Source organism: Bufo bufo, chromosome 6 (genome assembly GCF_905171765.1).
Source record: "Bufo bufo chromosome 6, aBufBuf1.1, whole genome shotgun sequence".
Lineage (NCBI taxonomy): Eukaryota > Metazoa > Chordata > Amphibia > Anura > Bufonidae > Bufo > Bufo bufo.
The window spans coordinates 260,408,640-260,425,776 of record NC_053394.1 but is presented as its reverse complement, the minus strand read 5'-3'; the positions used below and the strand labels follow the sequence as shown (position 1 = coordinate 260,425,776).

Below are 17,137 nucleotides of genomic sequence, written 5' to 3'. Positions count from 1 at the left end.
TGGTTAGAGACACCAGGGTGGTGGGATAGTCTTTTAAGTCTCCATGGATGCACATGACACCGACTTTCTGGCCAGTATACTCTGCTAACCGTACCAGGGGAGCCCTTACTAGGGACACCAGACTCCCAGAGTCCAGCAGAGCCTCCGCTGGATTGTCTCCTACCACCACCTGGCACAGGTGGTTTAGGGTTTTTGGGGAACCTGCTGCAAACAGCTTCCTGGCATATAGCGACTGACGGTAGCCATAGTTAGTATCCATGGGTTCCACCTGATGGGGACAGTCAGCTCTTACATGGCCCGGCTCCTGACACCGCCAGCAGACTATCGGAGCCAGGTCCGTAGAGGGTACACCTCGGGTGGGTTTGGTTGGTACAAGACTCCAGATCTGGGATGGAGATTTACGGGGTTTGACTGCCCCCCTCCCAAAAGAACCCTCTGTAACAGTCTTAGTAGCCTCGTAGCGCTCCACCAGGTCCACCATTTCTAGGGCGCTGCCAGGAGACACCTGGCCTATCCAGTGCTGGAGAGGGGGTGGCAGAGCCCTCCAGAACATATCAGCCAATAGTCTATCGAGCATAGCCGTGGGACTCAGCACATCAGGCTGTAGCCACTTTTGCAAGAGGTGGAGTAACTCATAATATTTGGTCCTCGCAGGCTCAGCTGGCTTAAACCTCCACTGATGTACTCGCTGGGCCCGGACCAACACATTCACCCCCAGTCTTGCCAAAATCTCACCCTTTACTTCTTGGTAGTCGGCCGCTTTATCGTTCAGCAAGTCGAAATACACCCACTGGGAATCAAATGCCAGGAATGGAGCGACGACCTCAGCCCACTGGTCACGGGGTAGCTTTTCTCTGATGTCCACTTTCTCGTACATCGCCAGGTAGGTTTTGATGTCGTCTGCGGGGTTCATCTTAGTAATCACGGCACGGACTGCTTTCCGGGCATCGTGTAAACGCTCAGGGTTGCTCCTGCTGTCTGCAAAGCCATCACGTGTTATAGCAGCAACTGGTTAGTCTCTGCTGCTGCTTATTAGCCTCGCGTTGCTGCAGGTTTGTCTCTCACTGCTGCAGATTAGCCTCCATGAGGGCCTACACAACAGCCTCCACGTGGGACACTGGTTGTAATACAGCTGGTTTAATGTACGACATACAACCGTGCCTGAAAAATGCAGAAACCAAAAATATCGGTGTTCACGCCAGCCTCACTGCTCTTGCCCGCATCCTCCACCAATTGTGGGGTTTCGCTCTGGTAGATAGGGTAAGTGGGCGCAGTACAGAGGCAAAAATACAAGTTCTTAACTCAAAACATCAGTGTTTATTCACACTTGAGGCAATTGCACAAAACAGCACGTAACTTTGCAGTCTTGGTGTTCACACACAATGAAAAGTTTATATAACACAAGTCACCTTGCTGGCAGTTCTGCCTCCAGTAGTTCACAGCAGGCTTTAGGGGACCTGTTTCCCCAGCATGCGGATCTCCTCCCTCCAGCACGGCACAAAGCCTCAGATCCCAAAAACAGATCTCTCTGCTGAGCCCAGCTGCCTATTTAAGGACAGCCAGGTGCTGCCAATACCCGACCGGCACTTAAACTCCGGTCCGGTATTTGACCTCACCTGGCTGGAAACCAGCCCAGCCGCACATGCTGGGAGGAAAATACCTGCCTTGCCAGATACAACCCCTCATTGTGTCACACTATCTAACCCATATCTATCTATCTACCCCATATCTATCTATCTATCCATCCTACTTGTATTTTATCTCTCTGCATTAAACCTGCATACCCGATTGGACACAAGCCTGAAAGCGACTTTTCATGTTGAAACTTTCATTAAATCACTTTGAATTATTCCAGGTTTTCAATAGATAAGCTAACAATAGCTGTGACTGGGTTATTCACCACTTTATTCCATCAGCACATGACAGGGTGTCACACAACATTACAGAGATCACAGTCTTTTCTCTTTGTTTCTATGTTCTCTGTAACACAATGAAAGAAAAGGATGGAATGTGATGTCACTACCACTGATGCCTCATTTGTTCTGCATTCAAATGGTGCCAACCCAAGTACCCACTCTACACAATACACAAGATTAGTGCAGTTTGAGTCAAACTGATGAAGGACACTTGAGTAATATATTATAAAGCAATGTGCATATATCCAAGGCATTGATATTAGTCATATTTATATTATCGGCCACATTCATCACGTATGTATCAGCTGACAATGGTGACTTCCCTCTGATTAACTCATTATGAACCAGGGACCCGATCCCTTCAGGGATTTTATGCATATTGTCAATCTCCAATAGGTTCCTAAAGAAACGCGTGGTAGCTGGGTTTACCACATTAATATAGGGAATTAGTTGGCATGTGTGAAGTTACAAAGGCTGACTTCATAGGTCATTCCCAAAGGAACATTTCTTGTTGCCTTAGTTACACATTCATTGTCCCTCCTCCAGCTCAGTAGGAGAATGTTGGGGGTCACTGCGATGGGTCATCACTACATGCTCAATTTAATGCTTTGACAGGCCGCATCTTAGAAGTGGTTGGCATGCTAGGGAAACATCTAGCATTTTTAACAAAGGAAGATGGGGAGGACAATTATCTGAAGGGGTTGGAGGGCAACTTTTTATTTCTAATATCTTACAAATGAAAGCTATCTTATATGTATGACTGGCTTTAACATTAGTTCAATGGAACAGCAATGAGTCGTTTTAATTAAAGGGCATGTTAGCCATTTTTTAAGAATTGTTAGTGATTATTTTTCCTGAAGTTCCGTGTCACTATCTAATTTTACACTGAGCACTGAGACTTATACTAGGCTGATGCCTCATTACTTCTCAGCAGTCATCTAGTTATCATCACAAGCAGAATTAGGCTACTTTCACACTAGTGTTAATATTTTCCGTTATTGAGATTGCTTCCGTTTAGTCCCCATTCATTGTTAATGGGACAAAACGTAACTGAACAGAACGGAATGCTCCAATGTGAGTTGCTTTCTTATACCGGAGAGCAAACTGCGGCATGCTGCGGTTTGATTTCCGTAATGGGATGCGGAGCAAGATGGAGCAAGATGACTCACAATGCGGAGCAAGATGACTCACAATGTAAGTCAATGGGGACGGATCCGTTTTCTCTGCCACAATCTTCCACAATAGAAAACGGATCCGTCCCCCATTGACTTTCAATGGAGTTCATGACGCACCGTCTTGGCAATGTTAAAGATATGTTAAAGATAATACAACCGAATCCTTTCATAACGGATGCAGATGGTTGTATTATCAGTAACGGAAGCGTTTTTGCTGAACCCTGGCGAATCCAGCAAAAACGCTAGTGTGAAAGTAGCCTTACAATGAAAGGTAACGCCAAAGTGTCACACCATTGACGATAAGTGATGAGCACAGCTCACCTTCTTCCCCTCCCTGCACAGTGAACTCTGCACAGGTCTTTCCTCGCCATTTGGCATCCATGTGTCCATTTTCTGGCCATCTGTCCATTTTAACGGACATTTTGCATCCATTTTGCCATTTTGTATCTGTTTTTAATGGCCACTAAAAATCGAGCATTAAAAAAGTATGAATTTGATTGACTTTTTTTTTAACATCCCAACCGTCACAGTGCCCTCACTGTATATATAATGCCCTCGATAGTGCCTCATGGGCATCACATGGCCCCCATAGTGCCTCCACAGTATGAATAATGTCCCCTATAGTCCCCCACAATGTGAATAATGGCCCCCATTAGTGGCCTCCAATATAACGAGGCCCCAGTACTAATATTGTCCCCATTAGTGACCCCTGTTATGCTTGTGTTAAAAAAAAATTATTACTCACCTCATCCACTTGCAGGGGCAGGGAAGTAACTCCTGACTCAATGCAGAAGGACCTGCGCTCTCAGCATGATGACGTCATCATGCACTCCTAGCACTGTGACATCATCATGCTGGGAATGCATAGTGACGTCAGCGACTGTCTCTGTGCATGCAAGTGAGTCATTTTTTTCAATTATTTTAACTCCTAAAAGGCCATTTTTCATTTTTAATGACCGTTAGACGGGTGCACTCCTGTTTTTAAAAACTGCCCCATTGAGTTCATTGGGGTCCGCCTGGCCCTGGAAATGGTCAAAAATTGGACCCCCATTGACTTCAATTGGTTCTGAAAATGGCCGCGTGACAGCAGTAAATAAAATGTCCGTCACTTGGCCATTTTTCACTGTTGTGTTAATGTAGTCTGAGGCCAGATTAAAGGCAGCCATACACATAGAAACATAGAATGTGTCGGCAGATAAGAACCATTTGGCCCATCTAGTCTGCCCAATATACTGAGTACTATGGATAGCCCCTGGCCCTATCTTATATGAAGGATGGCCTTATGCCTATCCCATGCATGCTTAAACTCCTTCACTGTATTTGCAGCTACCACTTCTTCAGGAAGGCTATTCCATGCATCCACTACTCTCTCAGTAAAGTAATACTTCCTGATATTACTTTTAAACCTTTGCCCCTCTAATTTAAAACTATGTCCTCTTGTAGCAGTTTTTCTTCTTTTAAATATTCTCTCCTCTTCTACCTTGTTGATTCCCTTTATGTATTTAAAAGTTTCTATCATATATCCTCTGTCTCGTCTTTCTTCCAAGCTATACATGTTAAGGTCCTTTAACCTTTCCTGGTAAGTTTTATCCTGCAATCCATGTACTAGTTTAGTAGCTCTTCTCTGAACTCTCTCCAAAGTATTGATATCCTTCTGGAGATATGGTCTCCAGTACTGAGCACAATACTCCAAATGAGGTCTCACTAGTGCTCTGTAGAGCGGCATGAGCACCTCCCTATACACCCAAGCATTCTGCTAGCATTTCCTGCTGCTCTATGACATTGTCTGCCTACCTATAAGTCTTCTGAAATAATGACCCCTAAATCCCTTTCCTCAGATACTGAGGTTAGGACTGTATCACTGATTTTATATTCTGCTCTTGGGTTTTTACGCCCCAGGTGCATTATCTTGCACTTATCCACATAAAATTTTAGTTGCCAGATTTTTGACCATTCCTCTAGTTTTCCTAAATCCTTTTCCATTTGGTGTATCCCTCCAGGAACATCAACCCTGTTACAAATGTTTGTGTCATTAGCAAAAAGACAAACCTTACCATCGAGGCCTTCTGCAATTTCGCTGATAAAGATATTAAACAATATGGGTCCCAGATACAATAGCACATATGGGTCCCACATACAATAGCAGTTTGCTTGACAGCTATCTCTGTCATGTCATATGCGTGAATGTTTGGCTCAGAATTCCTATCCTTATCTTCCCCGACTATAGATCTATCTGGGGAGAGTCAGGAGCTCCCCTTAAACATTCAACTGTCGTCCGAACCCACCGTTCTTGGTGGTAACACTAATGTGCATGGGGGCCTTTAGACTTTGACTGTCTTTACCGATGCCATATGATCACCTCTCTCAAAAGGACTGCACAAAGACAAGGTCATGACTATGTGTGTGACTGAATTTATCTGCAATGTAGCAGTCACCAAAAGTTGTGTGTGCCATTAAACCCACTGCAATCCAACCTGTATGATAGTCAAACTCCATAGAAATCATAAGCACTAAATTAATTGTGGTACAGCATTCCGGAGCTGTGTATGACACATATTGTGGCCTAGCATCAGCCATTATGTATTTGAACGTTGCATAATGATAAGATAAATGAAGAAAAAATACACACGTGTGCAAAATATTACCTATTAATTATCTATTAGACATTTTATACCCAAATAAATCATTAGCCAGAGTTATTTGAATTACATTTACTATATGACGGAAATGAATTGCATTATATAAGCAGGTACCTGTGAGGCCACTTATCTTCTTCTCTAAATAATCACATATCACTCCAGCATCTTCACTGTGCCAGCAGTTGTGGATTCCACTGTCCTGCTTCTTGCAGTCTGCTAATGTGCTTTCTGTACCATTGCAATCTACATTATCCAAGTGAATCGGCCCTTGCCCTTCGCCAAAATACGCCATTGTTCTTGCCTTTGCAGGGCCCCTAAATAAAAGAAATTGCAAACTTGAATTCTTCCAGGTATGCACTTCAGTCAGATGGCAGCTACCTGTTTCGCTGCATCATTATATATTGGGCAACGACCATTAATAAGGTTATCCCATAAATTAAGAACTCTTTTTTTCTCATATGCTTATCTGGACTTTCTTCTCTTTCTGTGAGTGGGCAGCAGCTCATCAGGCACCTGCATCTACCAAGAAGCACTGCAATCAGCTCTTGTTAAGCCCTTTCTTCCCTGCATAGAAAATAGTCCCTCACATATACGTTGTGCAGTCCTGCTGGTATTGTCCACAAACAGAAGAAAAAAGTTACATAAAAGTTGCAGAGATCATCCGTAAACATGCATGGCTGCAGCGTATACAGGGAGCATAAAAAAAAAATATTCACCTGTGTCCTAGCTGGCGACACACAACAACAGCATCATTGTCAGTCCAGCCATCATCGCACACGCTGCCCCACTCTCCATTCAGGAATATCTCCACTCTGCCTTCCTTGGTACTTTCCCCTTCCATCAGCCGAACAGGGGGTCCTGAAAATGTCACCACAGTAAAATTACTTTAGGGATTAGGCGCCTAGCTATATCTGCGTCGTACAGATCCATAATACAGCTCTCGTAGCCTGGCACTGTTGGCTTCTACCGTAACTTCTATGTGCCTCCAATTGTACAATGCATTCGGAAGGTCGTCAGACCCTTTCACCTTTTTCACATTTTATTTTGCAGCCTTGTGCAAAAAAGAAAAAAAAAAAAGTTTTCCTCCAACAATCTGCACTCAATACCCTGTAAGGAGAAAGTGAAATCTTGCAAATTTATCAAAAAGGAAAAACTAAAATCATTGCACAGACATAAGTATTCAGACCCTTTTACTCAGTACTTAGCTGATGCATCTTTGGCAGAGATCACAGCCTCCAGTCTCATTGGGTATGATGCCGCAAGGTTTGCACACCTGGACTATGGCATTTTCTGCAATTCTTCTCTGCAGATCTTCTCAAGCTCTGTCAGGTTGGATGAGGACCGTCGGTGGACAGTCTTTTTCAGGTCTCTCCATAAATGTTCGATTGGTTTCAAGTCAGGGCTCTGGCTGGGCCACTCGAGGACATTCAAAGAGTTGTTGCTAAGCCACTCCTTTGTTGTCTAGGCTGTGTGCTTAGGGTCATTTTCTTGTTCAAAGGTGATCTAAGGTTCCACTCTGAGGTCCAAAGGGTGCTGGATCAGATTTTTATTAAGAATATCTCTGTACTTTGTTCGCTTTCCCTCAATCCTGACCATTCTCCCTGTCCCAGTCACTGAAAGGCATCCTTACAGCATGATGCTGACACCAACATGCTTCACTGTAGGGATGGTATTGGGCAGGTGATGAGCAGTGCCTGGTTTCCTCTAGACATGATGCTTATAATTGAGGCCAAAAAGTTCAATCTTGGTTTTTGGTCTCGTCTCTTACCAAGGTCCTTATTCCCCAATTACTTTGGTGGGACAGCCAGCTTTAGGAAGAGTCCTGATTGGTACAAACATCTTCCATTTAAAAATTTTAGAGGTCACTGTGCTCTTGGGAACTTTCAGTGCAACAGAATTTTTTTGTCCCCTTCAGATCTGTGCCTCCACACAATCATGTCTCTGAGCTCTACAGGCAGTTCTTTTCTCATCATGACTTGGTTTTTGCTGTCAGCTGTGAGACAGGGATCTGTCTTTCCAAATCATGTCCAACCAACTGAATTTTCCACAGGTAGACTCCAATTAAGCTGCAGAGATCAAAGATGGTCAAGAGAAACGGGAGTCCCCCAGAGCTGCATTTAAAGTGTCATAGCAAAAGGTCTGAATACTTATGTCCATGCAAAATGTAAGTTTTTCCTTTTTTTTAAATGTGCAAAAAGTCTAAAATTCAGTTTTCACTTTCTATTTATGGGGTATTGAATGCAGATCGTTGGGGAAAACTTTATTTTAGCACAAGGCAGGGTAGGAAGACTTTCTGAATGCATTGTATATGTTTTTTGTTTTTTCCTTATGGCCTCTTTATACACAGCTGAAAAAAATAAAGGGAACACTTAAACAACACAATGTAACTCCAAGTCAATCACACTTCTGTGAAATCAAACTGTCCACTTCGGAAGCAACACTGAGTGACAATCAATTTCACATGCTGTTGTGCAAATGGGATAGACAACAGGTGGAAATTATAGGCAATTAGCAAGACACCCCCAATAAAGGAGTGGTTCTGCAGGTGGTGACCACAGACCACTTCTCAGTTCCTATGCTTCCTGGCTGATGTTTTGGTCACTTTTGAATGCTGGCGGTGCTTTCACTCTAGTGGTAGCATGAGACGGAGTCTTCAACCCACACAAGTGGCTCAGGTAGTGCAGCTTATCCAGGATAGCACATCAATGCGAGCTGTGGCAAGAAGGTTTGCTGTGTCTGTCAGCGTAGTGTCCAGAGCATGGAGGCACTACCAGGAGACAGGCCAGTACATCAGGAGACGTGGAGGAGGCTGTAGGAGGGCAACAACCCAGCAGCAGGACCGCTACCTCCGCCTTTGTGCAAGGAGGAACAGGAGGAGCACTGCCAGAGCCCTGCAAAATGACCTCCAGCAGGCCACAAATGTGCATGTGTCTGCTCAAACGGTCAGAAACAGACTCCATGAGGGTGATATGAGGGTCCGACGTCCACAGGTGGGGGTTGTGCTTACAGCCCAACACCGTGCAGGACGTTTGGCATTTGCCAGAGAACACCAAGATTGGCAAATTCGCCACTGGCGCCCTGTGCTCTTCACAGATGAAAGCAGGTTCACACTGAGCACATGTGACAGATGTGACAGAGTCTGGAGACGCCGTGGAGAACGTTCTGCTGCCTGCAACATCCTCCAGCATGACCGGTTTGGCATTGGGTCAGTAATGGTGTGGGGTGGCATTTCTTTGGAGGGCCGCACAGCCCTCCATGTGTTCGCCAGAGGTAGCCAGACTGCCATTAGGTACCGAGATGAGATCCTCAGACCCCTTGTGAGACCATATGCTGGTGCGATTGGCCCTGGGTTCCTCCTAATGCAAGACAATGCTAGACCTCATGTGGCTGGAGTGTTTTAGCAGTTCCTTCAAGACGAAGGCATTGATGCTATGGACTGGCCCGCCCGTTCCCCAGACCTGAATCCAATTGAGCACATCTGGGACATCATGTCTCGCTCTATCCACCAACGTCACGTTGCACCACAGACTGTCCAGGAGTTGGCAGATGCTTTAGTCCAGGTCTGGGAGGAGATACCTCAGGAGACCGTCCGCCACCTCATCAGGAGCATGCACAGGCGTTGTAGGGAGGTCATACAGGCACGTGGAGGCCACACACAATACTGAGCCTCATTTTGACTTGTTTTAAGGACATTACATCAAAGTTGGATCAGCCTGTAGTGTGTTTTTCCACTTTAATTTTGAGTGTGACTCCAAATCCAGACCTCCATGGGTTGAAAAATTTGATTTCCATTTTTGAATTTTTGTGTGATTTTGTTGTCAGCACATTCAACTATGTAAAGAACAAAGTATTTCAAAAGAATATTTAATTACGGTAATTCAGATCTAGGATGTGTTATTTTTGTGTTCCCTTTATTTTTTTGAGCAGTGTATATCCTCCATACAATTACCATGTCAGTATCATTTTTCATTGCTAAACTACATGTGCAACAGTGGAAAACAGTTTTAAAACTATTTTTATACTGTTTCCACAGAGACATTAAAATTATAATCAAATGTGGTATTATCACATAGAACTATGGTGGTGCTGCTTGTAAATCTATACAGAGGTCACATGCACAGCACCATATTAAAGATCCATACATTTCTAAAATTACAACTATTGAAATCTTTTGTCCTCTACTTTATAGTTCCTCTGTGGGCCTCATACAAAGAATACAAGAACCTTTTTTTTCTTAGGGATTCAAAATAGCATCCAGAATTTGAGGGAAAAAAACAATATGGCATCCTCCACTATCTATCTATCTATCTATCTATCTATCTATCTATCTATCTATCTATCTAATATATCCTATCTAATCGGTCTATCTATCTAATATAATCTATCTAATCGGTCTGTCTAATTTATCTAATCTATCATTTATCTATCTATCTCATCAGTCTATCTAATCGGTCTATCTCTCTAATATATGTAATCTGTTTGTCTAATATATCTAATCCATCAATTTATCTAATCTGTCTGTAAATCGGTCTGTATAACCCATCTAATCTATCTATCTAGCTATCTATCCAATCAGTCTGTCTATTTTCTGTTGTCTCTAATCGGTCTGTCTGTCTAATCTATCTTCTATCTATCTATCTATCTATCTATCTATCTATCTATCTATCTATGTATCTATCCAATCAGTCTGTCTATCATGTTTTTCTTGTACCCGTTGCAGTTTACACTAAATCTCTCTCATCCCAGTGCTGAAAACACCACAAGGCCATTTTTTGTGCAGGTTTACCTAACTTTCTGGACCATCAGGTACTATGTAAGGTTACTTTCACATCTGCGTTTTTGCTGGATCCGTCATGGATCAGCAAAAACGCTTCCGTCATGATAATACGTCCGTCTGCATCCGTTATGAATGGATCCGGTTGTATTATCTTTAACATTGCCAAGACAGATCCGTCTCTAAAACCACTGTAAGTCAATGGGGGACGGATCAGTTTTATTTGTGTCAGAGAAAACGGATCCATCACCACTGACTTACATTGTGAGTCATGATGGATCCGTCTTGCTCCTCATCCCAGGACGCACTTAAAAACTCTGCTTGCAGCGCTTTTATGTGCGTCACGGGAACGCAATGAAACGGAATGCATTCTGGTGCTCTCCGTTCCCTTCAGGTCAGTTTTGTCCCCATTGACAATGAATAGGGACAAAACTGAAGCGTTTTCCTCCTCTATAGAGATCCTATGACGGATCTCAATGGCGGAAAGGGAAAGTGCAGATGTGAAAGTAGCCTTAATGGAATTTTACTGATTATAATAAGAATAGTAATATTGAGGATCATTACTGCTGTTACTTTGCACTTTCTAAACAATCTTTGACGACATTACCCCTCAAAGACCACATCAAAACATACCAAACATTAATATTAATATTAAACAGTCTACAGTATGTAATAATAAAATTCTATTCAGCTGCTTCACCCGAACTTCAACAAGAAATTTGATTTGTTAGGAAGTGCATTCCATTGTCTATAGCGGGCGCAATGATGGGAAACGGCGATCTCACCACCGGCCGTCATTGAACTCTTCAGATGCCAGGTTCAACGCTGATCATATTGAGGCATTTCAGGGGTTAAAAAAGTACATAATCACCTGATCCATTTTATCGCGGAGAGGCCGTCACAACGTCATCCCACAAGGCAGACACGGTGACATCATCACTATGACGTTGCTGCTCCTGGCCAGGGTGATGATGTCACACGTCAGCGCGCTAGAGATTTGGCGCATTTTCTTCATTCAAGCTGGCTGTGACGGCCTCTCTACAATCAAATGGATGAGGTCAGTATGTTTTCTGTTTTTTTTACTGCCATTTCAGAAAAAATTGATTCGTTGCCACGAAGTACAAGGAAATTCGCCTTCATGACAAATCGAATTTTTCCTGAAATTCGGATGGAAGTCCACTTTGTTAACTTCGATTTGCTCAACAGTAGTAATAATGTTATATATAACAATACAGTGAGCTGCCATCCTGGCAATCCAGCATGTGCCAAAAATATAGAAAAAAGCCACTGGCAACAACTCTGATCCCCCAGTAAAATATGAACACCATGGCGATATTCAGATGAACTAGGCCATTACCAGGTGGTGTTTCAGTTATGTCATTGCTGTCATTTGAGCAGCGGATACCAACATCTTCAGAATGAGAGCAGTCATGCTGGCCCCAGCTGCTATGTGAACATTCCACTAGAGAGCGCTCTGTGCCTGCGCAAGCCACATCATCCAGGAAAATCAACCCATCTCCAGGGCCAAACTCTGCTTTCGATGCCAAGCTGGAGGGGCCACTGAAAAGAGTAAAAGATCATGAGTTAATATATCCATGATATACAGATAATTATCATTAATCTCGGCACATCTAATCTGTCTCATCAGTTATATGATAATATCTGACAGAGGCGTAACATGAAGATCCTGGACCCCAATGCAGTATGTTTAAAGGGAACCTGTCACTTTGAACATGGTGTCTAAGCTGAAGGCAGCAGGCTATAGAACAGGAGGAGCTGAGCAGATTGATGTATAGTTTTGTGGGAAAAGATTCAGTAAAACTTGCATTTTATTCATTTACATCCCTGCTCATTCTAGGCTTTGAAGTCAAGGAGGAGGTCCTGTCAGTGACAGCTATTTCTGTATACACAGTCATAGAGGGACGGCTGTCAATCACTGATAGCTCCGCCTCCTTGACTTCAAAGCCCAGAATGAGCAGGGATGTAAATGTCACGGCTGTATGTGAGCAACAAGAGCATACACAGTTAATAGAGCTACTGACCGGACCCAAACTAGGGAGGATAAAGGGTGACCCCTGTCAGACCCTCAAAGCTCTACCTATACTGCTAAAGCACATGCCCGGATCCAAATGGTGGAACGGGGCATGCCCACGTACCTAGGACTGATGACCACTGTAACCCCTACAATAGTGGAAGGGGCACGGCCACCGGTGCCCTGCTCAGTATAAGGAGGGAACCGTGGCCGCCTCAGATCCAGTCAGAAAATAAACAGGTACACAACAATGTCTGCACACTTAGCTGAAGGGGCTGCAGCCGCAGAGAAGACGGATCCAAAGACAGCTGGCAATATCCGGAGTGCTTGCTGCAGCAGAACACAGGTCCAGTGAAATGAAAGCTAACAAGTGAAGATACTCAAGCAAGAGCTACAACTCAAATGAGAACTATAATCCACAGCCTAGAAAGGAGGAGGGGTGATTTAAAGGCAGGGAAATCAAACGCAGGAGGAACAGCTGGGAGGACTCCTCCAAGCTCTAGTATCGACATCATCACAGGGGTGGAGAAACAGAGCTGTGAGAACGTCTCAAAACTCTGGTAGTGACAGTACCCCCCCCCCCCTCTACGGGTGGACTCCGGACACCCAGGACCCACCTTCTCAGGATGAGCCCTATGAAATGCCCTGATGAGGCGAGTGGCTTTAATATCCGACACCGGAACCCACATCCTCTCCTCAGGACCATAACCCTTCCAATGAACGAGGTACTGAAGAGAACCGCGGACAATGCGAGAGTCCACAATTCTGGAAACCTCAAACTCCCGATTGCCATCAACCAAAATCGGAGGAGGAGGCAAAGAGGAGGGTACCGTGGGCTGGACATATGGTTTTAAGAGAGATCTGTGAAATACATTATGTATCTTCCAAACCCATGGAAGATCAAGACGGAAGGCAACAGGATTGATGACTGACAAGATTTTATAAGGCCCAATAAACTTGGGACCCAATTTCCAGGAGGGAACCTTCAGTTTAATATTTCTTGTAGACAACCACACCAGATCACCCACATTCAGGTCCGGACCAGGCACACGTCTCTTATCAGCCACACGCTTATACTTCTCACTCATCTTTCTAAGATTACTCTGAATCTTTTGCCAAATGGTAGACAAAGACGAGGAAAATCTCTCCTCCTCAGGTAAACCAGAAAGAGCCCCTCCCGAGAATGTCCCAAACTGCGGATGGAACCCATATGCACCAAAGAATGGTGACTTATCAGAAGATTCCTGACGACGGTTGTTCAGAGCAAACTCAGCAAGAGGGAGAAATGAACACCAATCCTCCTGGTTCTCTGCTACAAAACAGCGCAAATATGTCTCCAGATTCTGATTGAGGCGCTCAGTCTGACCATTCGACTGCAGGTAAAAAGCAGAAGAGAAGGACAGCCGAACCCCCAGGCGAGAACAGAAAGCCTTCCAGAACCTGGACACAAACTGCGTGCCTCTATCGGAAACAATATCAGAGGGAATGCCGTGCAATTTAACAATATGGTCGACAAAAGCTTGCGCCAACGTTTTAGCATTGGGTAAACCAGGGAAAGGTACGAAATGAGCCATCTTGCTAAAACGGTCCACCACCACCAGGATCACCGACTTCCCTGAGGAACGAGGAAGATCCGTGATAAAGTCCATGGACAGGTGTGTCCAAGGACGGGAAGGTATGGGTAACGGGAGAAGGGAACCTGAAGGCCGTGAACGAGGGACCTTAGCGCGAGCGCACGTCTCACAAGCAGCCACAAAACCCTCCACCGACTTACGAAGAGCCGTCCACCAAAATCTCCGAGCAATGAGATCTACCGTGGCTCTACTCCCGGGGTGACCAGCAAGAACAGTATCATGATGCTCCTTGAAGAGTTTGTGACGTAGCTCAGGAGGCACAAACAACTTCCCAGAAGGACAACGGGCAGGTGCCTCAGTCTGGGCAGCCTGGACCTCGGCCTCCAAATCGGAATATAGAGCAGAAACAACTACCCCCTCCGCCAAAATGGGACCCGGGTCCTCGGAGTTTCCTCCTCCCGGAAAACAGCGAGAGAGAGCATCAGCCTTCACATTTTTGATCCCAGGGCGGAATGTAACGACAAAATTGAATCTGGAGAAGAACAGAGACCATCTGGCCTGTCTCGGATTCATACGCCTGGCCGACTCCAAGTATGCCAGATTCTTATGGTCGGTAAAAACGGTGATAGGGTGCCTGGCCCCCTCCAACCAATGGCGCCATTCCTCGAAAGCCAACTTGATGGCCAACAACTCCCTATCTCCCACATCATAGTTTCTCTCTGCCGGGGAGAGTTTTTTAGAGAAAAAGGCACAGGGTCGCCATTTGGCAGGAGAAGGGCCCTGGGACAAAACCGCACCCACACCCACCTCGGAAGCATCCACCTCAACAATAAAAGGTAAGGAAACATCGGGATGCACCAAGACGGGAGCAGACGCAAAACTCTCTTTAATCTTAGAAAAAGCTGCAAGCGCCTCCTCCGACCAAGAGGAAAAATCCGCCCCCTTTTTTGTCATGTCAGTAAGGGGTTTGACAACAGAGGAATAATTCAAAATGAACTTTCTGTAATCGTTCGCAAAACCCAGAAAGCGCATCAATGCCTTCTGATTCTCAGGAAGCTCCCACTCAAGTACAGCACGGACCTTCTCCGGATCCATGCGAAAACCAGAAGCAGAGAGGAGAAAACCCAGAAATTGAATCTCCGATACCATAAAAAGACATTTCTCCAGCTTGGCGTACAATTTATTTTCCTGCAGAATCTGCAGAACCTGAAAAAGATGATCCTGATGGGTCTGAACATCAGGGGAAAAAAATCAAAATATCATCAAGATACACCAATACAAATTTCCCCATTAAATGGTAGAAAATACTATTAACAAAATGCTGAAAGACGGCCGGAGCATTCATCAGGCCGAAAGGCATAACGAGATTCTCGAAATGCCCGTTAGGAGTATTAAAGGCCGTTTTCCATTCATCCCCCTCTCTGACCCTGACCAGGTTGTACGCGCCTCTCAAATCCAATTTGGAAAAAACCTTGGCCCCAACAATTTGGTTGAAGAGGTCCGGGATCAGAGGAAGGGGATAGGGATCGCGAATCGTGATACGGTTCAGCTCCCTAAAATCTAGGCAAGGTCTCAGAGAGCCATCTTTTTTTTTAACAAAAAAAAACCCCGCGGCAACAGGTGATTTTGAGGGACGAATATGCCCCTTATCGAGACTCTCGGAGATATAGGTTCGCATTGCGATTCTTTCCGGTTATGAGAGATTGTAGAGGCGTGCTTTTGGCAGCTTGGCGCCGGGAATGAGGTTAATGGGACAGTCAAACTCCCGGTGAGGAGGTAGCTCCTGAACACCGCTCTCGGAAAACACGTCCGAGAAATCAGAGAGAAATGATGGCACAGTTTTAGTAGACACCTCTGCAAAAGTCGCTGTGAGACAATTTTCTCTACAAAAGTCACTCCACTCATTTATTTGCCTTCCTTGCCAATCAATAGTGGGGTTATGTCTAGTGAGCCAGGGTAACCCCAAAACTAGAGGAGAAGGCAATCCGTTAAGGACAAAACAAGATATATCCTCCACATGAGTGTCACCTACAGCTAGCCGGATATTGTGAACAATGCCCTTCAGGGATCTCTGTGAGAGTGGAGCAGAGTCAATAGCAAAAACAGGTATATCCTTTTCTAATGTGCAAACCTGAAAACCATGCATGGCTACAAATTGAGTGTCAATAAGATTGACGGCCGCTCCACTATCGACAAAAATCTCACAAGAAATGACTTTGCTCTCTAGCGCCACCCTGGCAGACAGGAGAAAACGGGAACTGCAGGTCAGAGGAAAAGCATCAATTCCTACATCAACTTTGCCCAAAGTAGCAGATGAAGCAGAATTTGATGATTTACCTTTTGAGGTATTTCTCTTATTATTGCTCTTAGTACAGTTCAAGAATCTCCTAGACGGACAAACATTTGCCAAATGAGCTATGCCCCCACAACAAAAACACACCATACTCTGAGGACTAAATCCTCTTTTATCAGGGGCAAGTCGACCTAGCTGCATGGGCTCCTCCTCAGAGGGGAGCGAGACAGGATGAGGCCCCTGCACACTGAATGAGTCCGCACCACTGCCCCTAGACTGACAATGGCTGGACAGAGAGGTCTCGTTTCTTTCTCTTAGACGCCTGTCAAGGCGTACCGCCAATGACATGGCAGACTCTAAGGACGTTGGTCTCTCATGGAAAGCAAACGCATCTTTCAATCTCTCTGAGAGACCATGACAGAACTGACTCCGGAGTGCAGCATCATTCCAACCTGAATCAGCTGCCCATCTCCGAAATTCAGAACAATAAAGCTCCGCAGACAGTTTGTTCTGGCATAAAACACGTAAGTTAGATTCGGCCAGAGCAACACGATCCGGGTCATCATATATCTGCCCCAGGGCCACAAAAAATCTTTCCACGGATCGAAGGGAGGGATCCCCTGATGGCAGCGAAAAAGCCCATGTCTGAGCATTACCCCTGAGCAGGGAGATGACAATCCTCACCCTCTGCTCCTCCTTACCAGAGGAGTGGGGACACAAGCAAAAATGGAGTT

General features: G+C 44.9%; 1 protein-coding gene across 1 annotated transcript in view; it reads right to left on the bottom strand.

Moving 5' to 3' along the window:
• The window catches only part of LOC121003653 (neurotrypsin-like), a 105,876-nt gene that overhangs the window by 23,369 nt on the left and 65,370 nt on the right, over nucleotides 1-17,137 (bottom strand). Inside the window, exons 9-11 of the mRNA XM_040435510.1 lie at nucleotides 11,862-12,064; nucleotides 6,447-6,588; nucleotides 5,845-6,044 (exon numbers count right to left, since the gene is read on the bottom strand). Coding sequence (XP_040291444.1) covers nucleotides 5,845-6,044; nucleotides 6,447-6,588; nucleotides 11,862-12,064 — 545 coding nt within the window. The remainder of the gene's footprint in view (nucleotides 1-5,844; nucleotides 6,045-6,446; nucleotides 6,589-11,861; nucleotides 12,065-17,137) is intronic.